General features: G+C 32.5%; 2 protein-coding genes and 1 long non-coding RNA gene across 6 annotated transcripts; all 3 read left to right on the top strand.

Annotated features, from left to right (window-relative positions):
• Positions 1-102: 102 nt before the first annotated feature.
• Positions 103-829, top strand: LOC141453918 (uncharacterized). The gene is made up of 3 exons (XR_012458308.1): positions 103-271; positions 356-458; positions 557-829. It is a non-coding gene; the product is annotated as an uncharacterized lncRNA (long non-coding RNA).
• A 5,109-nt stretch (positions 830-5,938) lies between these two features.
• Positions 5,939-17,615, top strand: LOC141453915 (uncharacterized). 2 transcript variants are annotated; one of them, XR_012458306.1, is made up of 17 exons: positions 5,939-6,183; positions 6,267-6,466; positions 6,556-6,765; positions 7,674-7,746; positions 7,823-7,990; positions 8,976-9,155; positions 9,235-9,436; positions 10,130-10,322; positions 11,279-11,391; positions 11,468-11,579; positions 12,312-12,450; positions 12,620-12,878; positions 14,299-14,579; positions 14,656-14,874; positions 15,162-15,398; positions 16,633-16,835; positions 17,194-17,615. XR_012458306.1 is itself a non-coding variant. In XM_074127542.1 (16 exons), the coding sequence occupies exons 1-16, from the start codon at positions 6,016-6,018 to the stop codon at positions 16,783-16,785; spliced, it is 2,907 nt and encodes a 968-aa protein (XP_073983643.1). In that variant the 5' UTR covers positions 5,939-6,015; the 3' UTR covers positions 16,786-17,121. The 2 variants fall into 2 exon arrangements, 1 of the variants encoding a protein (XP_073983643.1); XM_074127542.1 differs by lacking the exon at positions 17,194-17,615 and having other exon boundaries at positions 16,633-17,121.
• A 595-nt stretch (positions 17,616-18,210) lies between these two features.
• On the top strand, positions 18,211-23,059 carry LOC141453916 (tRNA (cytosine(72)-C(5))-methyltransferase NSUN6). Of its 3 annotated transcripts, none has more exons than XM_074127545.1 (9): positions 18,211-18,366; positions 18,679-18,816; positions 19,607-19,713; positions 20,700-20,904; positions 21,017-21,173; positions 21,983-22,181; positions 22,263-22,553; positions 22,657-22,815; positions 22,931-23,059. In XM_074127545.1, exons 2-9 carry the CDS (start codon positions 18,744-18,746, stop codon positions 22,964-22,966), a joined length of 1,227 nt encoding a protein of 408 aa, XP_073983646.1. In that variant the 5' UTR covers positions 18,211-18,366; positions 18,679-18,743; the 3' UTR covers positions 22,967-23,059. The 3 variants fall into 3 exon arrangements, with proteins under 3 accessions (XP_073983646.1, XP_073983644.1, XP_073983645.1); XM_074127543.1 differs by having other exon boundaries at positions 22,918-23,059; XM_074127544.1 differs by having other exon boundaries at positions 18,304-18,463; positions 22,918-23,059.
• The last annotated feature ends 13 nt before the right edge of the window (positions 23,060-23,072 follow it).

The following is a 23,072-nucleotide window of genomic DNA, read 5'->3' as shown; positions in this document are numbered from 1 at the left end:
TCCTGTCGTGTCGCAAATTGTTTCTTGATTATGGAGCTACTCTTACAATTTTAATATCAGAAAATCACACGCTGATAGGTTTAAACCCTCATGAAGTGCATCATAACCATTAATTATTCCTGCCTCAAAGTTCTAAATTGAAATAAAGTTCTTATTCTAGTTTTCAGTACATCCAAGTTGGAGTTTCATTAAAATATCAGATAAAGGTTTCCAAAAATTTCTAGGATTCAAAATCAGCAATAAAGTAATAATACCACCATCAGTGTTTTTAGTAAGTTCAACATTAATTTCGTTAAACATTTTTTGATTATATGTGATTCATATATTTCGCTAAATTAAATTGAAATGATTTCAGTTTCTTGTGAAGGAAATTTATAATAATATAAATAAAGATCGTCAACGACCTTTTGTAATGGAAAGTGTGAATTTTAAAACTGAACAAGTGAACGACACTAATTGTATGTGTTTACCTTAGTACCTTATGTTTATAACAATAGATCTTTTGTTACAATTTATTTTTTACAGTTGTTCCACAATAATTATTATTTTATTTCAGTTCATTCAGATATCTACACACTTCTTCAGAAAGGTGTTGGCGAATTCGAAGTAAATTTAGAATCAGTAACTCTAGCATCTGGCCAAATAAAACAAATTCATTTTGGAGAATTGATAAATTTTAAACCAAAAGAAAGATTTGTTGAAGAACCTTCAACAGAAATTAACCACAAAGATATTTATAAATATTTAAAAGAATTCTCCGTTGAATTTGAAGATTCATTTAAATTAATTCAAAAAGTTTCTTTCAATGATGCTGGTAAATTTTGTTATGTGTGTGTTTGTGTGTCTTAGACCAGAAGTCGGCAACGCGGCGCCCGCGGGCGCCACTGCGCCCTTCAATAAATTTTAGTGCGCCCTTAAACTATTGTTAATTTAGACAAGAAATTCAAAACGTAAATTTTAAAATTCCTTGAATCTACTGTACGTCAACGGTGACGCGCTTACGCGTTGAACTGAAATGAACTGAGCAATCATGTCAGTAGTAGTCAGTACACAAGAGAGCATAGATCATGAGAGTTTGTCACAGGTTTATGCCATCCCTATTATGGACTCATCGAAAAGAAAACGTACTTATTATTTCAATGCCGAGTAAAAAAAAGAGTTCCCATATTGCTGATATGATTAGCGCAGTTAATTCTTTCAAATGTAAGTTGGAATTGTTAAAAGCGCATTTGTTGAAAAATTCCTTGTCTCACTTTCAAAATGTCAAACGAATAATTGAAAATTTAAATTTGAGTGTTGATGAATTTGACACTACATCGTACATAAAAACCATTGATACATTAATAATCGAATTTTCGTCGAGATTTCAAGATTTTCTACCGTTAGAATCAGTAATTCCATTTTTCGAAAAATAGTTGGCGCCCGCCATGAATTTTTAATTTAGTATTTCACTCTTTACATTAAAAACGTTGCCGACCTCTGTCTTAGACAACTAATTACCTCAAAGTGTGTGTTAGGCGTGATGACGTGAGCAGCAGTCTTTTCACCACACGTTATTTCAGTTACAAGAGGACAAATTCATGTGTCATTTTTATAATCACTTAAAGCTTAATATTCATTTCTTTCTGCTAACTATACGTGCGACATATTTTATGAAATATGAATAATGAGATTTTCTGTTTCTGATATTTTCTGCTTTAACTTATGTATTTTTGTAGTATTAAAATCGATTACTTTAAAGAGAAGTCGCCTCGGATAATAAGCAACAAAAGGAGAAAATAATACTTTTGGTTTATTTCCCACTAAGAATCTTCACAGCATCATAATAAATAATTTTCTATTAGCAACAGTTTTATTTAAAATGTCGAAAAATTTACAAGGCAGTAAGAGCAAAACTAATGTTAGAATATTTAAAGCGTAAATTTGTTTCTACTAGCTTTATCAATGAAATCAATCCTAATTTATTCATCCAAACGAGATGATTGATTGTTATATTGTGTGGAGTAGTACGATAACAAATCAATTGGTAAATCTTTACAATAGCTCCCCAGAGGCGTGGCCTAATTCGAAGTGATTCTGATTCGCTGTTACTATAGAACCCGCCATATTCAAATATAAATATAAAACTATTTATTTATTTTATATTCACACTTAAATCTAGCGGGTTATATGGTAGCACCGAATCAGAATAACTTCGAATTCTTTATTTATTTCTTAATGGGGGCTTCGCCCCCCACACCCCCTGATTTTTTCTTCCCCCCATACCCCCTCCTAACCTACCTAATCACCCTCAATTTTTTAATTTTTGTCACAACATTCATTACAATAATTACACAGAACAACACAAAAGAAACTACCTTATTCTGTGGAGTCCTTTTCCTGAGGAGGGTATACTTGTCGAACTCCATTCTTACTCACACTACAATCATGCTTTAATTTAAAAAAACCCGCAAATTTAAAACGCTCATACTCATAAAGTTACAAAAAAACGGCACCTCCGGTCACATACAGAACACTCGCGGGAACTATTAATACATTAATCAGGAAGCAGTTGCTATGCAGTATGTGTACTGCGCATGCGCGCTAAACATAAGCGCTACGAAATTCGCACCATCCGCACATTGACGGGAAGTAGTTTTTATTTTCCCCGGTAGGTGCTCTGCACTACCCACACCCTAAAAAAAACAGGCCACGCCTCTGGGGAGCTATTGTAAAGATTAACCCTTAATTTTGTTTACGTGAAACTCTTATGGCACATTGTCGTGTATGTAATTTATTTGGATGTATTAAATGGGCTAATTAACTTCATATCTAATGAGTATCTAAGAAATCAATATTTTGCAACTTCAAGTATATAAAGCAATTTCGGCAACTCCAAAAGCAGTGGAGCTGGAAATCAGTCTCCTTACGCTCATAAAATCGCGTGGTATACGTTTTGTTTTATTTGTCCCTATTGAGAACAAGTAATAAAATAAAGTCAATTTTAAATGGGACAAGATGAATCGTTACTGCATAGATGAATGTATTTCAACTCAAAATAAACTCAATAAAACACAACAAAAAAGTATTAAATTACTTCTCTTTTCCAGCCTGGAATCGCCAAGAGTTTTATAAAAAAAACAACGTTTGCCAGAAACCTGTCCAAAGAATTTGAGCCACATCAGACCCAAGAAAGAATTCAGTGGTTCAAATTTTCAGTGAACCTCGTTACTCCATTATAACTAACTTTTACATCTCGACATTGTAATCCTCCCGATATAAAATGTGCCATCAACAAGTTTCTTCTTCGAAAGTCTCCTGGTTTCGATCTCAAAAAAAAACTGCCATTTTTTCCCGATAATCATTAAACATTTTTACTTATTTCTTCAATACTAAGTCTTGTTTTTCCCCAATTGACGGAAATTCTTCTCAATACTTCTATTCAAAAACCTGGAAAATCTAAACTTTACCATCATCTTGCTGACCTTCTCCTCGGCAAACTATTTTATAAATTACTTCTAATCATACCGTACTAGATTCTCAGATCCTTCCACACCATCAGTTCGATTTTTGCATCTTAAACTTGACTGTACATTATCATAGACTATCGAGATAGCAGTTCTGCGAAGTTTTTAAATGTGACTTGGCTTTGAGTGTCTCCGAGACACTGTCTCGGTCTGAAATCCAGATCACCTTTATAAAGTAAAAAAAAAGTTTCTTCATTTCACGCACTACCTTATCACTCATTTTTACTTACCATTAGTTCTTTTGTGCGAGAGAAAGACGTATTATCCACCAGATATTCTGTAAAGGCTGGCGTCGCGCAAGGGAGTATCTTAGGTTTACTTTTGTACATTTATGACAAACTACTCACCAACTGTGACATTTGCAAACGATACTGCCATCTTATCAAGACAGCGACTACTCATGGACAGATATTGGTGCCACGCAACAAAATAGAAACACGTCGAAAATAGAAAGTCTAAATCAACAGTTAGAAATCTACACCCATGATATTCACTCTACAGAAACGATCATGTCCAATAGTCTACTTTAACCAAATTCAGCTCCGATAGAAGACTGTGACTAGCTACCTAGGACTCTTAGACCGCCGCCTTGCTTGGAACTTCCACATTTTACTTAAAAATAAGCATTAAATTTCAGATTCTGACATCTAAGGCGATTTGTGAACGGAAAAGAAAATGACAAGCTCTCAACGTGTTGTTAATTTACAACCCCGTTATCATACCTATAAAGCCATAAGTTTAGGGTTACATGAAAACTTCTAACTTGAACAGAATATAGTTTTAATATTTACTAATAAGAAACATCTCCAGTTTCTAACCTTGCCCTAAATACTCGTACTAACCTCCCTTTTGATGTACACATATTGAAACAAAATGCAAAAAGTTTCACAAATCATTAGCACAACACTACTACCCTCTCACAGCATATCTAAACACTACCTCAAAACTCCACAAGGAGTCTAATAAGGAAGTGCCCCGATTTAGATTAGATTAGATTAGACTAGGGCTGCCTCAAGGCCTACGCCACTGCGACCCCTTTGGATCTATTGTGGCTCCCCTCACTTTAGAGCTCACCCTCCAGACCTGTCCTTTTAATCAGACTCTTAATGCTGGAAGGCGACTCTTGGGTAAAGCTCACAGGCCTTGGCTTTTCCTCCCCGAGAAGTAACTTCCTTAGCCACACGAGCCCCTCACACTGACACAACACGTGCAGTCCGTTTCCTCCTCTTCGTGACAGAACCTACATAGGCTATCATCTGCCAGGCCCATGCGATGCATGTGTTTTCTGAGTCTGCAGTGGCCAGTTAATAGGCCTACAATCATCCTTATAGCCCCACGGCCTTGACGGATTAATTCTGCAGTCAGCCTCGGCGAATAGCCTTTAATAAACTCCTTCGCCTGTCTCTGCCCAGTGGTGGCAAGCCACCACTCCTTAGACCTACTCTGCATCCATAAGTTAATGGTCGCTGCCTTAACACACTTTGGAACCCCAAAACAGGGCTCCGGGCCAACGAAGCGTCCCGCAGAGCCTTCCCGGGCCAATAAATCTGCCGCTTCGTTTCCCTTATGTCCTGAATTACCAGGTACCCAGACCAGAAAGACCTTATTTTGGTCAATAATTTCCTTCAGGGCACCCAGACAGTCCCAAACCAACCTTGAGTTGACCTGGTAGAAACTAATTGCCCGTAGAGCAGCCTGACTATCCGAGAAAATTACGACCTTGGAATTAATAATTCTTCGCCCTTTAATCTCGGCAGCACAGAACCTAATTGCAGCTAGCTCAGCCTGAAAAACTGTAGCTAGTTTTCATAGGCTAACCGAAAAGCTGCATTTCGGCTTCGCCCCGTACACTCCCGCTCCCACACCCTCCTCCGTCTTGGAGCCATCCGTGTACCACATCGAATCTCCCTCAACTGGGGGTCCACGTGTCCAAGTCTCCCGGTCCCCAATACAGACTTTGAAAGGCTTGTTGAAGTTATATTTGGGAGTCATAAAGTCCGATGGCAGACCCAGAATATCTAAATATGTGGTTAGCGCATTGGATTCCCTCGCGGAGATCCTAGGTACGAATCCAACAACTGGTTATTAGATTTTATCTTTTTGAGGAGCTTCTTACAACTCACTGGCCGGTGATGAACTGTATAATTGAACTAAATAATTTTTTAATTGTATAATCAAAAGCGAAATTTCATAAAATGTACCATCTAAGTCCCCCTCAATCAGGCTAAAGAACTTTATTTTTCTTGTTTAAAATTAAAAACATTGTGACATAAGGTGGATATTGTAATTAGTATGACCGGCTGGTATACGAGTATTATTATTTTTGTGATGAAATCTTTTGAATAATTGAGCTATACCTTATTCTGAATAGGGATGACCACATTTCTGTTTTCTATTATTTTATATACATATTGAAATAATTCTGTTTAAGGTCGAATTCATAGTATCACCCTCGGAAGATACACTGAGTCATGTTTATTTGGAATTGGGAAAGAATAACAACTTACTAATGTTAGGCAGAATTTCTACATGTGAAATAAATTTTAAATGTTTAAAGAAAGTAAACTCAGGGTTTATAATTTTAAAAGATAAAGATGAAGTTTTAGAAAATCCCGAACAATTTTTTCCTTTGTACGAATTTAAATTCAATGAACAACTATTCACCTTATATAAAGCGGTAAGCGCAAAGGATAGACACAGATGTTTTAAAGATAATATTAATTAAGTTTATCAATTCTAATGATTACTTTTCGTTTTTAGAATTATCTAATAAAACGTTCAGATGTAATAGATACTAGTAATAAGCAATGGAAGAATTTGTTAAAAACATTTCTTAGCCAGGAAGATTCTAAAGCAAGTTCTTTAGAAACTGTACATGTTGTGGGAAGAACAAATTCATTGTCAGCGGTTTACAATTTAATGAAATATTGTCTCAGTTTGGAGAATTCAGATCTAATCAGGTTTATTATTATTGTTGCCTAGAACTTTATCCCTTTATTTGTCCCTTTTCTTTCTTTTTGATTTTTTAAATGTCAAGTATCTTTCCTAGATTTGTTTTCTTGGATGAGAAAGCACCACAATTTGCCTTGGACAAACCGTTCTACAAGGAGCAATTGGAGATGGACTTAGTAATGAATATAAATATAGATAGAGAATGGGGATGTCTAAAATTATTAAACAAACCAGTGACTTCAACGGGCCAAGTTCAACCAACTATCAGATTAACGAACAAACTACTTTATCCGTTATCAGCTATCAAGTAATTCATTTCTTTCTTTTCTTTCCTTTTAAAATTAAGACAGAAATAAGTTTTTAGTTTTCTAAGTTAGAAAAATAACAGCTGCCCTTAAAATGCTGCCAATGAAGTACATTAAATATTCCAAATAAAATTCTATTAAAGAATGCAAATAATCTTTCTGAAATATTTTTCCAAATAGTTGATTGTGGTAGGATTTTATCACAGTAGATTTAGTTAATTTAAACTCTTAATGCTAACAATTTGAAAAAAAAAAAACTTCCACATTTGCCAAATGTGTGTGTGTGTGTGTGTGTGTGTGAACATAAGATCTCAAAAAACTGAAATATTTCGATTGGATCCCGAACTCGACTGAAGCTTAGGAATTTTGGCGTATCGTATGGCACATGCTTGTTGGGTTTCTTCTGGGTGTGATCGGCCTGGCAGCATATAAGTAGTTGTGCTTTGTGTGTAGTGGACAGTACAAAATGTTGATTCGGGGCCCAACGGATTCGGATTGTGAGTTGTGGACGAGTCATTCATTGGTATCTCTCAGTATCCTAGTTGGTTCCTCAATGGGCATTTTGATTTACGAATATGTCTCTACATAATAGTGCTCTTTGTCTAATCCCTTCTGTAAAGTTATGAGATGGAGTAGGAAATATCTATCCATATCTCCTATATGGTTTGTGAAGTGTGTGAGAAGGTTAAGTTTAAGATTTTAGGACGGAATAGGTTGACGGTGGAGTAGTTTATTAGGTTACTTCCCCTTATAATCTTAGTAAAAATAAATCTTTTAAAATTGGAAGTTGGAAAAAAAAAACTATAAGCTAAAATTTTTAGAATCGTAATAAGAGAAAGTTGTGTCAAATTGATGTCTCATATCAGACTTTTTTTAATGGTTAAATTATTTATTCTCTTATTACTTTAAGGAGCGAGAAAATTTCGTTGATTGCACTTGGACTGAACATATGTGAGGATAGAGAATCTGAACAAGGACAAAAGGTATTTATTCTATAATTCATAATACAATTTTAACGAGGCTCGCTATAATATTATTTTTCTTTTTCTTTTTTTATAGATTGGACCATTAGATTATTGTGGCGCAGACAAATCGGGAAGCATAGTGTTTGGTATTGGCAGAATGACAGACAAAAAAACTCTAATTGAAGATGAATATTTATGTTGGAAAAAGCCAGACAATTGGTCCTATGAAGATGCTGCTTCTGTACCACTGTGGTATTCAGCTGTGAGTTTTGCTCATTTTAAGTTAGGTTTTAAATCTGCAATTCTGTTTAAACAGTCTGATTTATGAAAGGTGCTACAAATTTGAGCAAATCAAGTATTTACTTTGGAATTTAGTTCAGTTTCATTTGCTAAAAATATAGAAATGATTTTCAAAGCATCGATCTTCTTTGAATGAGTATAGAATTTTATATTCTCTTTATTGAGTATCTGTGTGCAAAGTTTCTAAAAATTCTGCGCAAGAGGGGATATAAATGTAGGAGTTAATTTTTTATTATATTGGTTAAGAGCTACTGCTGTATTGCTGATGATATGTTGTACGGAACTGGTAACGCTTTTAGTAATGATATTAGATGTACGAAGAAAGTTCATTTATCGTTCCGTTATATGTCTTCAGAAGGAGTTCCTAGATCAATTTAAATGGTATTACTATTTTTTCAGGCGGGGCTTAACATCCAAACTACCAATTAGGTGTCGTGGACGGAGGCGACTAGCAAACATACTTTACTGTAAATTTCTTTTATTAACCATTAATTAAAATCCAAGGCCTGAGACCGGGAATCGAACCCAGTACCACAATACATATTAGCTTCGCAGGTCTCGCCTCTAACCGCTCGGCTACCGTGGCGCCTGGTATTGTTATTATCATAATTTTCTTTCGTAACGTGAGACGCAAAAAAGCAGCCAAAAGCAATTAAGTTAGTCTGACCTGCAATAAATTAGCACAATTTTGCTGCTGTTCTCTTACTTGCACACTATCTTTCAATAAGCAATAATATTATTATAATAATAATTTATTAATATTATAATACAATTACTTCAGGAGAAGGTCTTGTGAGAATTCCACCTTTTTTTTTTATTTTTATACACCTCGTTTTCATTTTATATAATATTACTTTTATCTTTGTTAAGTCCTCAACAAGTATTAAGTATTAAACCAATTCATAATTGTAACAATAATGTTAATGAATAATATTGATTTGTTTCAGGCCTATTATATGTGGCTTAAAAGAAAAATCCCTGTAAAGAGCACAATATTATTAGCACATCAAGGATGTTTACTTTTGTCTCAAGCAATAATTAATATTGCGTTAGCTGAAGGTTGTGAGGTTTTTACTACTTATAAGACTGTTGAAGAGAAAAAGCAAATTAATCAATTATTTCCAATGGTATAACAATTACAAATATTATAATTATTTTAACAATTTTAACAATCATTTTCTATTATATGTATTGATTTATGCTTAGATAAACGAAGATCACATATTATTGTATAAACCTGGGCATTTTGATGCATCGATAAACATTTTAACAAAAGGTAGGGGCGTTAACCTAATTGTTAATGCCTCGGGAGAAATATCTACTTGCAAAGCATCTTTAAGATGTATAGGAAATCGCGGAGTACTATACCAGCTGAACGTCGAACAAATGAAGAACCATTCAACAATTGGTAAGCATAATGAGTACTTGAAATTCCATGTTTCCTTGTTTTGAATTCTTTGATCGTCCCTGGGAAAACTCGTCATTAATTCTTATTCATACACTCGTTTAGAAATGATTTCTTGAAAGTATAATACATAATACAAGTATTGTGATTGGACGGTTTTTACTTTTTGGGTTTGAATTGTAATTTTACACTCTAAGAGCTATTGTAAACTTATAAATAAAAATACTGACAAAAGTTATTCTCTTGGGTATTAGTTTTCACTTCCAGTGCATAGAAATGTAATATTCGTTTTATTGTAGGGATCAAGTTCTAAGCTATCCGAGGCTTCTCTAGGCACTAGAGTGTAAAAAGTTTTTTAAATTGAGACTACAACAATCCATACGCGGATTTGAGCCACCTGGGATTCACAGCTGTAAGAACGAATCGAAGAACGATCGTTTTCCTCTAAAGGAAACTTTTTTAAAGCATGAAACGACCCTTTTGCTAGGACTCTCTCCTCTTCAAAGATAGTATATCTTTACTGCAAGCGCTGTTTTTATCCTGCTGACTAGAACAAGAAATACATGTGAGAGAGGATAATTTCCTAGAGGTCCTTTAGTAGTGTACTATCCACAAATTTTCACATTGTAAGAGCCTTAGAACCTATAAATTAAATTCTGAATAATTAAATTAATGAAGAATCTTATACATTTACAGGCATGTCAGTATTCACCAAACAAATTGGTTTGTACGTTTTTCATGTTGATTTACTTTTGGATATTCATCCATCTGAAAAAAAAATTATCCAAAAGCAGCTGGCAGTCGGAATAAAAAAGGGACACGTTAAGCCATTTCAAACCACCAGAATTCCTGTGGAAACTTTTAATGACGAGTTCATTGATATGCTAAAGTAAGTATATCTTTTTTTTTTTAAGAGGAGAAAAAGTCCATTTTAAAGATTTTAATACTTAGTAATGTTGTTATGTAAATAGTAGGTAGGAGGCGCTAACGACCATAGTCGTCGATGCGCCGAAAAAAAAAGAGTAGAAAACAATGCTTTAACAAAAAATTAAGTTCTCTCTCTCGCGCAAGAAACGAACTTCAGTTCTAAGTGGTCAAAGTGATTTATCTCTTAGTTATCGACTTTCTGAAATTTGTTAAATATTGTTCGTGTTATTTTTTTCATGATCTTCCCCTAGTATTTTCCCTTAGTGTTCATGATGTCTACCAACTTTATTACTGTATTAATTCAGTAAAATTATAAGTTCATTAAAAATATGAATTTATTTGTTCATACAAACAAGTCCACTTTCACTAGTTCACTCTTCTTGTATAATCCGTCTCAGTAATATTTCTACTTTTCATTCAACCATTCTAAGATCAGGTTTCATTATACATAAAAAATATATGAACAAAAAAAAAAGGTGAGAAAAGTCTATTGTGTTATTATAGGGCCGGGCATATTACATAATTCTGTAGAATCATCTGAACTAGTGCGCAAATTGAAAAAGTTAAAATTTTGAGAATGTTTGAATTAATTGACTGTAAATTTGTCTTGTGGAACTTTTTGTGTGGTGTAGCAAAAAATTGCAGAATTGCGCGGTCAACTTTATTTTTATATAAATTATGTATTTATTTATTATTATTATTTTTCTTTTAAGAAATAAAAAGGATACTTTTTTATGAGGGGTTTTCTCTTATATATTTACACTATCGGACACCTATCTTTGGAGTAATGCTCTATGCATTTCTAGAAGTTAGTCCTTTATTTGACTGATTTTTTTTTCCGAGAAACTTTCCTGCAATATATGATTGATTGATGTATTATATTGATGACAACCACATTTTTTATATTTTATATTTTAGAAATGAAAGTCTACAATCTGTAAAATGGACAGTAACTACAATGGACAGTAACTGTTTAAACGTTAGGAAAAACGTATTCACATGTATCTCAGAAAGAAGCTACATTATATATTGTAAGATTATGTTTTTTAGTACCTATAATTAAAGTTGATTCTCTTTAATTTAATTCGTATCCTTCGTGTATTACAGGTCAAAACGAAATTTTTTGGTTGGATTTGTTAAATTGGTTAGTAGTAAGAGGAGCACAACATATCCATCTTCTGATTGAAGAGCAAAGTTTAGTTACATCAACACAACACAGGTTATGACCGTTAAAATGTTGAACACTAATTACAATTGCACTAATGCAGGGAAAAAATAATACAATAATTTCTTATTGAGATTTAGTTAAGTAAATCTAGTCATTTTTTGCTCCTGTTCTAATAGTAATCTTTAAAGTGGTTTTGGTAAGTATAAAAGTTTTGTCCGCCTTCATGGACCCATGCTATGTCTACATAAAATTTAAGTAAAAGCCGGACGCTATCTATAAGTGCTGACTTTAGGATATATTAATTATGAACATGCAGATTTAGTAATGAATATGTATAACTTTTGTTTAATAATTAAACAAATCACATATTCATTGTATTCAGTTTTCAGATTTAGGGAAAATTATAAAACACACTTCTGCTTACAAACTTCAAATATAAAACGAACTGATTTCCCTTCGCTTTAACTTTTTCGAGATGCAAGACTAGTGAAAAGAAGAAATCATGTAAATGAAAATTAACATATGATCACAAAAGTTTTCTTTCAATTTATACCAATAAAATTATTATTTTTAAAGTAACAGTTAAGTTACTTTTCATTATTATTTAGAGGGAAGTGTACTAGCTATTTCTTCAGGGAATCGTCAGGACTTCCTACCTAATGACGTGCAACTAGAAATGAATTAATTACTATTCTTGTTTTGTTCGCCAATGCTGCTCCTTTAGAAGACCTTTGATGAAATTAAAAATCTTTCTGAATGTAACTCACAATAACTTTCTTTCAGATTAACTAGTACTTTAAACAACCATCCTTCAGTCAGTGTCAAATTAAACAGTAATCATATTGATAGAAGTTTTGTTAAGAAATGGTTAGAAGAATTGAATTCTACCGAACAAATAGAAGATGTGTACCTTGTTGGGAAGGTAGGAATGAAGAAATAGTTCTATTCCTAGAACCATACATTCAAATCTCTGTTTTGAATTTGTATTATTTTGATGGTAGAATTATTAAGATTCACGCAATTTATATATAAATGCTTCAATAATTTGAACATGTTTAAGAAAATAAATAAATTCAAATCTCTTTTTTAAGGATTTAGATAATGATGCAAGCCTTTTAGATTCTGTATTAAGAGAGATAAACTGCAAATGTAATTTTGTTTGCATCGGAAATGGCGGAGAGACAACATGTGAATTGAGAAATGCCAATCATTTGTCCACACTTGCTATTTCTGGTGATGTGCTTCAGTTTAATTCGGCAACAATCTTGTTAGAACTTGAACGTTTTAGAAATAAAATATTGGAAACTCCTGTGGTTTTTTTAAAAGAAGATGCTAGCATTGTCAGAGCAGGTAATTTTTACTTAAATTATTTTTAGATATTGGGTTTTGGCTGATTTCTTAACATTGCTAATGAAAGTTACAAAAATATTTTTTTAATTTGCAATAATTTAAAAGAAAAAATAATTGATAATAATAATAATCAAAACTGGTACGAACGCTCCCACGATTTCGCTTAATATTCTGATGGTTTTAACTTACTATTTTCTTCTAACGAATATTTGAATCATTTTTCATTCTCACAATGATACACTTACACTAAATTAATATATCTAGATACTAAAATATACATTACATTAAAATGGAACCTTACAATGGAGCCTTCCCCAACCCTGTGTTGATAGTATTATAAGATAACAGAAAACAGAATGCTGTTTTAAAATTTGACAAAACCAGTTTTCAGAATTGATATTGCAAATCATTGTAAAGAACTCTGTCCGTACAGTACTACTCAGTTTTCTTTTGTCTTAGAATTATTTAAAGGGTGCTTATCTATCGTGCAATAAAGATAAATGGTGCCAATTTATATGTATTTAAATAAGACTTTCAATTTTTGATAATCTTATGAAGGTTAATGAAGATGCCTAAAATGTTAGTGAGAGTACACTCCGCAGCACATGCTAAGAATGGATGGTGAATACATGGATAGATGGGTTGGATGTGAGATGAGCGAAGGAGATCGGAAGGTCTGAAGAAAGTTGACAGGAAAAATTTGGGGAATTTTAAGAGAATTATATTAGTTGTTCAAGATGGAAGAATTTTTTGTTGAACATGCACTCCAAGAACAAATATCCTAATTTGGTTCTTTAAGCAATTTTATTATAAAGGAGGAAATTTTTCATTTAATTACAGAATTTCTAATTAAAACTGTCCGGTAGGGCAGTTGTACAAGGGTTGATCATCAAATTTAGATAATATTTTGATTTTTCGAATCGTTCATGGCTAAAGTTTTGCTAGCGAACTTTTCAAATAAAGCTACCAGTTTCTGACAGACTGCACGCCATATTTGATAATGGTCGAGTATAAATCACTATTAATTATTTTAAAATTTTATCAGGGAAGGAATTAAGCTTTTAGTTGCCTCATTCGAAGGTACCGGGTTTGAGTTTACATTTCCATCCTATGATTTTCTCTTCCTGTACCTCATTTTCCGGGGCTTGAAAGTGTTGTCTGTATCCGGATGACAACAGTGCACTCAAAAAGGCTCTGGGCACCAGAGATCTCAGATACTTACGCCCCTTCATATTTTAAGTAAACAAAATTATCAGACGAATTATATAAGAGTGAGTTATACATTTTTTGAAGTATTGCCTAATTTCTTCCATTAAATGACTACTTTGCACTCACTACTTTATCTACATGTTTACTTTCTAATTTTCTTTACTATCAGAAAACATATTACCTTAATGTAAAAATTTTATGCTTTTAACAGGGAACAAAGATTACTTAAATTTACAACAACGGTTACCAAACGATGTAGAAGAATTATTGAAATTATTTAAGAAAGATACGGAAAAAGCATGCTTTGTAGAGGTAACTTCATCTTGTTCATCACATAAATATAATAGAGAAGAATCGCCCGTGTTCGTCATATCCAGTTTAAAACTAAACGAAATGGAAGTATTGACTTCCAGATTATTTCATCCAACATTTGAAGCAAGATTACCATCTAATTTAGAGGACATTGATGCTGTAGCTAAAGAATTATGTGAAGTGAGTCAACTTCAGATCATTAATACTATTTTTATTTTGAACATAATCAGTAATATGCGCTACAATAATTTTTCAGGATTTGAGAAAGTTTAATCTCAATATATTTACTTTGATAACCAATGATTGGGGAGGTGCTCTTGGCATAAGTTTGGCCAAGTATTTAGAAGAAAATGGCAAACAGGTATATCTGATAATGCTAGATAGTGCACCAGATTCTGTACAACGTTGGGTCTCGTTTGTATTACAACAGGAAGATACTTATCTTATAAATAAATACATTAAACTGCCTTACCAAGTAAGTGAAAAAGTCATGGATATTATTTATGAACTATTTTTCTCTTAAAAATAAAAAATGCAGTTTATTAATAAGATTTCATTTGATATTACTTCTAACTGTAATTAAAGAAAATTATAATACAGGAGGTGAAATTTATGAATATTTTTTATAAATCCTGCTCGACATAATTATCGCTAAACAAAATTATAAAACACAATAAAATTAACAATTAATACAAAACAATATTAACAAAGACTACTTTCTAATCGAAAATAGAGAACTAAAATACTTTTTTATAATTACAGATAAAAAAGAAATTACCTTCACTAAATACCTGGGAAGAAAAACTTGAGTTTGCTCTACTAAATGCTGAAATTGATGATTCTTTAAAAGAAAATATTGGCAGTGGATTTAAACTACTCAAAACTTGTTTAATATCGCTAATTAATTATCGTCCAAGTGGTAAAAAGTACCAAGGAAAATACTTTATGTTCTGTCATAACGATGAATCTGATCACAGTTTTTCTAATGACATCATTCAGGTTAGTTGTTTTAATAATTTAATTTTGATAGTTTGAAAATGATTTTTCTTTCTTTCTTTTTTGTTTTTTTTGAAAACTTCGTGCCAATCTTCTTATCTGAGTAATTTGTACCAGGTTGGATTTCTTGTTATTTTCACTTCTGAAGAAAATGTAACTACAATGTAATGTTGTTCATAGCTTTCTAAAACTATTATAATTTGGGTCACTGTTTTCTAATATAATTTATAATCGATAGGGATAATCTTCTTGAAAAAAAAATTATATTCTAATGCATCATTTCGGATTTATTTTCAAAAAGACGTATCAAGTAGTGAGTCATGAGATAAGCTCGAGCAGTGTTAGAGCCTTTGGTGTAATATCTTCTTCCTGAATGGTAATTCAATTCTTGTAGGATCACTTGGTCTCCTCAATAATATTTTCTTACTAATGCGACCTTCGGCTGTCTGGAAGCATTACCTAACTCTCGTCTTTCCCTTCATTCATCCTGTTCAAGAGTTTTCGGATTCTCTAGCAAACTCTTTTACTCAAAACTTACTGTCACCTATTTTTCCTATTTCTTACCAAGTTGGATGAAATCCACAATTCATGTTCTTTAAAGAAGGCCGAAAATAATTCTTCTGACTGTTCAGGTATTTCTTATTTATCTCATAAGTAATTAGATGCACCTCTGTAGACAGTTCTTAGAACTGAAATACCATTAAAAGCGACCAACATAACGATTCCTACTAATGATTCTGGCTCTAATTATTTTTGGATTCTAGAAAAGTCAGTTTTTTTTTAAACGCATCGGCTGCAACATCATTAGCGCAACTAAGGGAGAATTATTTTCTAGTTAAGGCACATTAAGATCTAAGGTCACTGGTGCTCGGGGCGTTTTTCCGAGCACTGCGGGACTCTAGACTGGGCTTTTTCGTTACAGGCAACTTCACCATCACCAGACAGTGAGCCATAAATGGGTCGTAGAAAAAAGGAGTGTTACAATTATTTGTTCCTTTTGTGTAGCTCCTTAGAAACTGACCATTTAAAGGTTCTTAGTTTTTTGCTTATAGATATTAACACAATGCTGATAATATGTTTATATATAAATGAAAAAAGAGTTTCATCAGTCAATAGTGTGAATAATTGTAATTAACATTAAAATATAGATAAAAATCCGATCACTAAATTAAATTAACTCTCGCATTCTAACCCAGCTGAACTTATTAAATTAACATTTCTCTCCTTATCTTTACAGTATTGCAAGAGAACCCCAGAAATGTACATAAGCAGTGATAGTAATCATCAAGATATGTTAAATAATGAAGATATTGCTAAAAAAATTAATACCCTCATACCTCATGATTATAAAACTGCTGCACGTATAAACTGTTTACAGCAAATATTTTAAAAGATTTTAAATCTCATAAATCGTCTAAATTTTAGAACAGCCTTTTAAAGGTTTGATTTTAATCATTATTCTTAACATATTCATATACCACTTATGTAGATGCAGTTCTATAAATGATAACATTATTTAAGTAAAAATGAAAGTTATCTGTAATGTTACAGAACATGTGCACTGATTTGTTTCTATTACTACCATTATATTATTATCATTATTATATTATATCATTATAAATCAATAATTAACTGTGCAGTACTTCAGAGCTATTTCCTCTGTTGCTGTGTTACAATAAATTATAACTCATTAATGGTTTCACTTTATTTTTTCAAAATTCCAAATATCTAGAGATTTATGAAATATTTATCGTAAAACCTGTTGCATAAAAAAAAATAATGTTTGAATACTTCCCAGAAAAATTTGATAAAATAGAAATTATGGAATACATTTTCAACCTGGCGGGCACTTCTACATTCGATGAGAAGGATATTTTTAGTTATGAAAAGGCGTCTCCAGTTTCCAAGCTAGGAGGCAGCCCTCTTAATTATTAAAAAGCTCTCAGTAAAGAAGCAGACTGAACTATGTGAAACATTTGTAATTCTTACTAATAAAAAGAGATAAAGGAACAATAATTTTTTACAATAGATCATGTTTGAACTATGATTTACTCTTACTCTTATCTTTGACAAGATCGTGCAGACTGAATTAGTTTTTCTTCGTTTTATTGTTAATTAATCAAACACCTCTTCCACATAGATCATGTTAACATCACTATGTAGTGGTCCAGGACGATTCTATTTTCACCCAATTAATTAAAGTATTCTATTTTTTTTTTTTTTTTTAATGTCTAATATGATTATTGTTATTATTCTTAGAGAGGAGTGCTCTTAGGCTAGAACCTAAACCAGAGTTGCCCCTGAGCCATTAGAAAAATCTAACTCTCACATTCAATCCTCACATTTTTTCCATCTTAAATCTAGCAACATGTTGCAATACCTTCTCAAATTCTTCAGCGCTAAGTTCATGAACTTGTCCTTCTGTAATACAACCACTCCAAATCCCCTCAATTTATACTGTCAGAAGCGCTGGCATTCACGAAGTAGTGCGCCTCTGCCTCGGTGCACTCTTCAGTTTTAAACTATTAATTCAAAAAGATTGAGTAATAATAAAGCAGGAGTGAACGGAGAGATAAATAGATGAGGATAAACTGAGTTGCCACACATATTACAGTTATTATAGGAACAAGTACCGTTCATAGAAATTTAAAATCTGAAATAAATAAGGACATAACCAAAAATTAACTGAGCATAATGAGCCATAATTAAATCAAACAAATGCAGACATAGAAACTGTCTTTGATTTTCTTATTTTCTTGAAGAAGAAAAATTTAAGCATGTTTAATTTCCCATCAATTGGATGCTGGTGTATTCTGCAGGCGAAATACTGAATTAAGTGGCAATGAACACGTTTCCTACAGATCGGTACCTTCTAAGCTGTTACTTTGTAAATTGTATTTTAACTTAGATGGGCATGAAGGATATTTTTGGTGAATACATTCAAATTCTTCAATTGGAATTCTAAAATCAGGTGACACGAATTTCTATTCTGTCTAATGTTATCATGTTAAACTAATTAGTGTTCTAATAACTGAGCTGAAGCCATTCTCTTCTTCATAATTTCCACTGTACGTTTTCTTGTTCTATAAATTAAAATTAAGTTCCTTAAATGTAGCATTGTTGTTTAAAAACACTGATGGATACTTAGGAGTATTTCTTGCCAAACTGTTATGTAACCAGATTCTTGTTTTTAACATACTTTTTGATTTAGTTGATTTGACACTTTTTATATCTTTTTTTTTTTTTAATTTGTTTAAAAAAGTATATTCTTGATTTCATTTAGTATCCAGACTGGTGCAAAAGTTTGTGATGATCTACTAATGCAGTGCTTGCGCTGTTATTGCTACAATGAGTTTTGAAATAATACCCTTTAGAAATAGTGAAGACGTTTTGTCATGCATTCCTGAGATTTATAAAACAAGTGAGTTTATCTTTATTATTTTCGTAGAACATCTTCCTCAATTGATAACGAAGTCTAGATAGCTGTAGTAATTTAATTCATAATGATGATTTTGGGAATAAGTTTATTGGAGTATTCGCTTCTTCTGCAACTTTTACAAGGTGGTACAAACTTTGTGGGGACTATTTTAAGACTAGAACTTGATGATGAATTTTTGAGGAATTATTACTTTCTGAAAGTTTTATCTTTCCATGGTGTGTTTCGACTGTGTGAAGAGGGTTAGAATTCTGAACCGAAGAAGCGAATTTACATGAATTTAGAAACATTATTTCTTTTTTCGTTCGTCAGCATATTCAGAGTTCTAACCCTCCTCACACAGTCGAAGCACACCATGGAAAGATAAAACTTTCAGAAAGTAACAATTCCTCAAAAATTTATCATCAAGTTCGTCTTAAAATAGTCCCCACAAAGTTTGTACCACCTTGTAAAAGTTGCAGGAGAAGCGAATACTCCAATAAACTTTTCCTAGAATCTTCTAATAATATAGGAATGAGGAAAGCCTTATTTTATATCTACAAGGAATATCTGCAGCAAAGAATAAAAATATCTAGTTTCAAATTGTGTATGGCCGTTATTAGAGAACGATGGAATTCTCTAAAACTGACTTGGATAAGGTGACAAGAGTTAGCGGTGGGCATAAATAGAATATCCCAATCAAAGTGTAGAGGACTTTATTTTATTGCCATATGGCGCATTAAATATTGATTAACATTCTATATTTTAATGTAATAATTCAATAATTATGTTGCAGATTTGCAGTGGTTTACAATTACTCCAAAATTTACCACTGTGAGGGTGAATACGCTTAAATATAATGCAGAAAATGTTGCAGAAAGTATTAGAAGAACTTTATATAAAGTAATACTAGTTAAGCTATTCTGAAGTAATCATAATTAATACTAGTGAAGTGAATATCTATATTGTTACGTGAAATTTAGGTAACTTAGTATTTCTAAGGTTTTGGGTTATATAATCAAAAAGAATCAAGAATAAACAGATAACAGTCTAGGCAATTTTCAATTCCATTCTCATTGTTTTTCGCAGACATCTTTTCAATAGAAGTTAGGTGTGGTGTTACTTAACAAACATCGTTCATCATTAATGAACTTTAATTGAAATGTAAACTTCTGAACATGAAGGTGTTGTTGAGTTTCTAAAGGATCAATTGGGCATAACTTGACTATTTACTTAAAATGCGATGGTGTTTTTAAGCATGAAAGCTCATAAACGATTCATGGCATTCTCGAGCCGCATTAGCTCTTCATCTTTATTTTTTGGTTAAAACCTTTCAGTTTCCAACATAGGTATCTCGCATCCTGAACAGTCCTGTCTGAGGTAGTTTTGGTCTTTCTAAACTTCTGGTTCGGAACAATTTCTTCTCGAATAGTACTTCAGTGACTTTCCACTTTGACGTAGTCCGTCTTTGCTCCATTGGCGTTATGGAAGCGTTAGCCTAACATATATCCTAGAAGATTGTATCCTCTATATGGGGCAATTATTCGTAGAATAATTTAAAAGTAGTAGAGGTCACTATAGATTTTAACCATTATTGATGGGTGAGAAATGGCCTGATCAGTTTCGTGATAAAAAGAACATCTTATTTTCAGTCCACCCACCTACATTGCGTTTTATTTTTCGAGAAGACGCAATTACGACATATTTCTTCAGAAATAAATAAATCAATTAATTTCCCTTCAATTATTCGTTGCAAGTTTTAATCTTTTACATGGAATAATTGCATACATATAAAGCATAATTTCTTATTGTGCTCCTTTAAAGTAACCATACATATTTATTTTTTAGCTAAAAAATTGGTTGATTAAAATCCTAATTTTGTATTGTAGGAATCTTCAATATTAGGTTGCAAACTACAACCCGAAGTGTTTGTCCATCATACCATTAGAGACTGTGTAGTGATTGGCTCTTGGGATTCTTTTTATGTGCCGAATTTAAACAAATGTGGTGAAGTTATCATTGATGTGCCTTGTGGTAACGCTGTTTTGAGGGGTGCTAATATTTTTGCACCAGGAGTGCTATCTCTTTCACCTAGTTAGTAACAAATATTTAAATAACATAAATACAACAAAAGTATATTAAATTTTTTCTAATCAGTGTTATGATGAAAATTTAAAAAAATAGATATTTTGTTCATATTTTCCAGAAACACGTGAAGGTGAAATTGTAGAAATATATGTAGATCTTAGAGGAAAGTGTCGAAGAGGTTATATAAAAAATTTTTGTGGTGATAAAATTTATATTGGCAGTGGTATTGCGAAAATGAACAGAAATATGCTTTTTGCCAACAACGCAAAACTTAAGTAAGTTTTGTTCAAAATAAAATAAAAAGTTAGATTCATATTTAACTACCTGATTTTTTCCAATTTTCATTACTTTCCATCTTCAAATGTCTTTCTAATGCATATCTTTCTCAAAGTCTGTACACTTTTTCTGAACCTACCGAGCCTCCAAGGAGATAAAAAGGCCAGCCACCAGAATAATCTCGTTGCTACCTTTCTTCACGATCTCTTTGTTCATAATTTGTTTTAGATCTGGTCTAAATCTTTTACCGCGTTTGATTTCTGGAACATCTTTTCCGAATATGACGTCCTTTACTTAAACGAAATTGCTTAAGAGCCGTTCCGATCAGTGTCCTTGGTAGCGTGAAGGACTGATTATGAATGGAGTGGATGCATCTTCATTACATCTGTTGCCGGCACCATTGCTACCTTTTTGTGCCGGGCAAGCTCCCAAGACTCAAAACAAGGAATGAGTTTGTTCTACAAGTTGCATGCTCTTTAAGCGACGTCTGGCTATCCGAAATAATTAGAATGTTTTCAGGTTCTTCTCAGCGCAGATTTATTAAAAAGGTTGTGGGTGGGCTAAAATATTTCATTTTAGCTGATAAAAATTCTTATTGACAAGTGGAAATAGTTAACTTAAAAAGAGAGAAGTAGTAAATGAAAGTAATTCTACACTACCAAGCGTTACAAAACCTTTTGTCCATGTATGGCTTAACTTATGTGATGTACAAAATCTTTTGTTAAACTCTTGCTTCAAGAACAGTCTGCAGTTGTATGTATTTCAGTTCTATCGTTAAATTAATATCTGACCCGTTTTTATATTGTAGCGGTGTTGCTGTTGAAGTTATTTACAGAATCAGTAATGTGCCTTCAATTAATATTCAATACGATTGTGGCCTTTTACAAAATCTTCCCTCAATAATATGCAGTTATACATTAGAACTGAGCAGTGATTCAGAAGTGTTGGATATGTGTGCCTCTCCAGGAAATAAAACTACTCATATAGCTATATTAATGGAAAATATGGTCTCTTAAACATGTTAATCTAATGAGTCGCATATTATATTATAGTAATTAAAATAGCATTCATTTTTGTATTTATTTCAGGGACGAATCGTAGCACTAGATAAAAATTTACAAAAAGTGGCAAAGATTATGTCATTAAGTAGTTCGTTTGGTTTAACTAATATTTTTGCCTACATATGGGATTCAACAAAAGCTGTGACCGATGATAGTTCTCAAACGAATGAAGGACCACCATTTAAAACATCAACATTCAATAGAATCTTATTGGACGCCCCTTGCAGTGCCCTTGGTCATAGACCTAACCTTTATAACAAAATTACTCTTCGACAACTGAAATCTTATGTATCTCTTCAGAGAAAATTATTCCACAATGTTAGTGAATTTTTTTTGTGTTTTAAGCTGTAAATGAATGGAATCATGACAATGTGAATTCCAGCATAGTAAATGAACTTTTAAATAGATTTATTCATTTCAGGCAGTTGAATTGTTAAAGCCAGGCGGTATTTTAGTTTACAGTACTTGTACTATTACTGTTGAAGAAAACGAAGGTATGGTAAAATGGGCTTTAAACAAATATAGTGACTTAAAACTCTCAAAATCTGAACCACTTTTTGGGCTTCCTGGGTTAGAGGAGGTGAGACTAAATAATTGTTTTGTTTTTGTTTTTATTGCATTATTGAAATTTATATAATTTTAATTTATAAAAAAATTTAAATAATATTAAAATTCGAATTAGAGTGGCCTTTCAGAGGAAGAAAGAAGTATGGTTCAGCGCTTTGGACTAGCCCCAGGAAATACACCAGAAATGGATACCATTGGATTTTTCATTGCTAAATTTGTTAAAGATAATAAAAATAATACTTGTCTTTATTTATAAATTATGAAATTCAT

The sequence above is a fragment of the Rhodnius prolixus genome, unplaced genomic scaffold, assembly GCF_049639745.1.
Source record: "Rhodnius prolixus isolate KJV_2025 unplaced genomic scaffold, Rpr scaffold_9, whole genome shotgun sequence".
Lineage (NCBI taxonomy): Eukaryota > Metazoa > Arthropoda > Insecta > Hemiptera > Reduviidae > Rhodnius > Rhodnius prolixus.
This window is presented reverse-complemented; position numbering and strand designations above follow the sequence as displayed.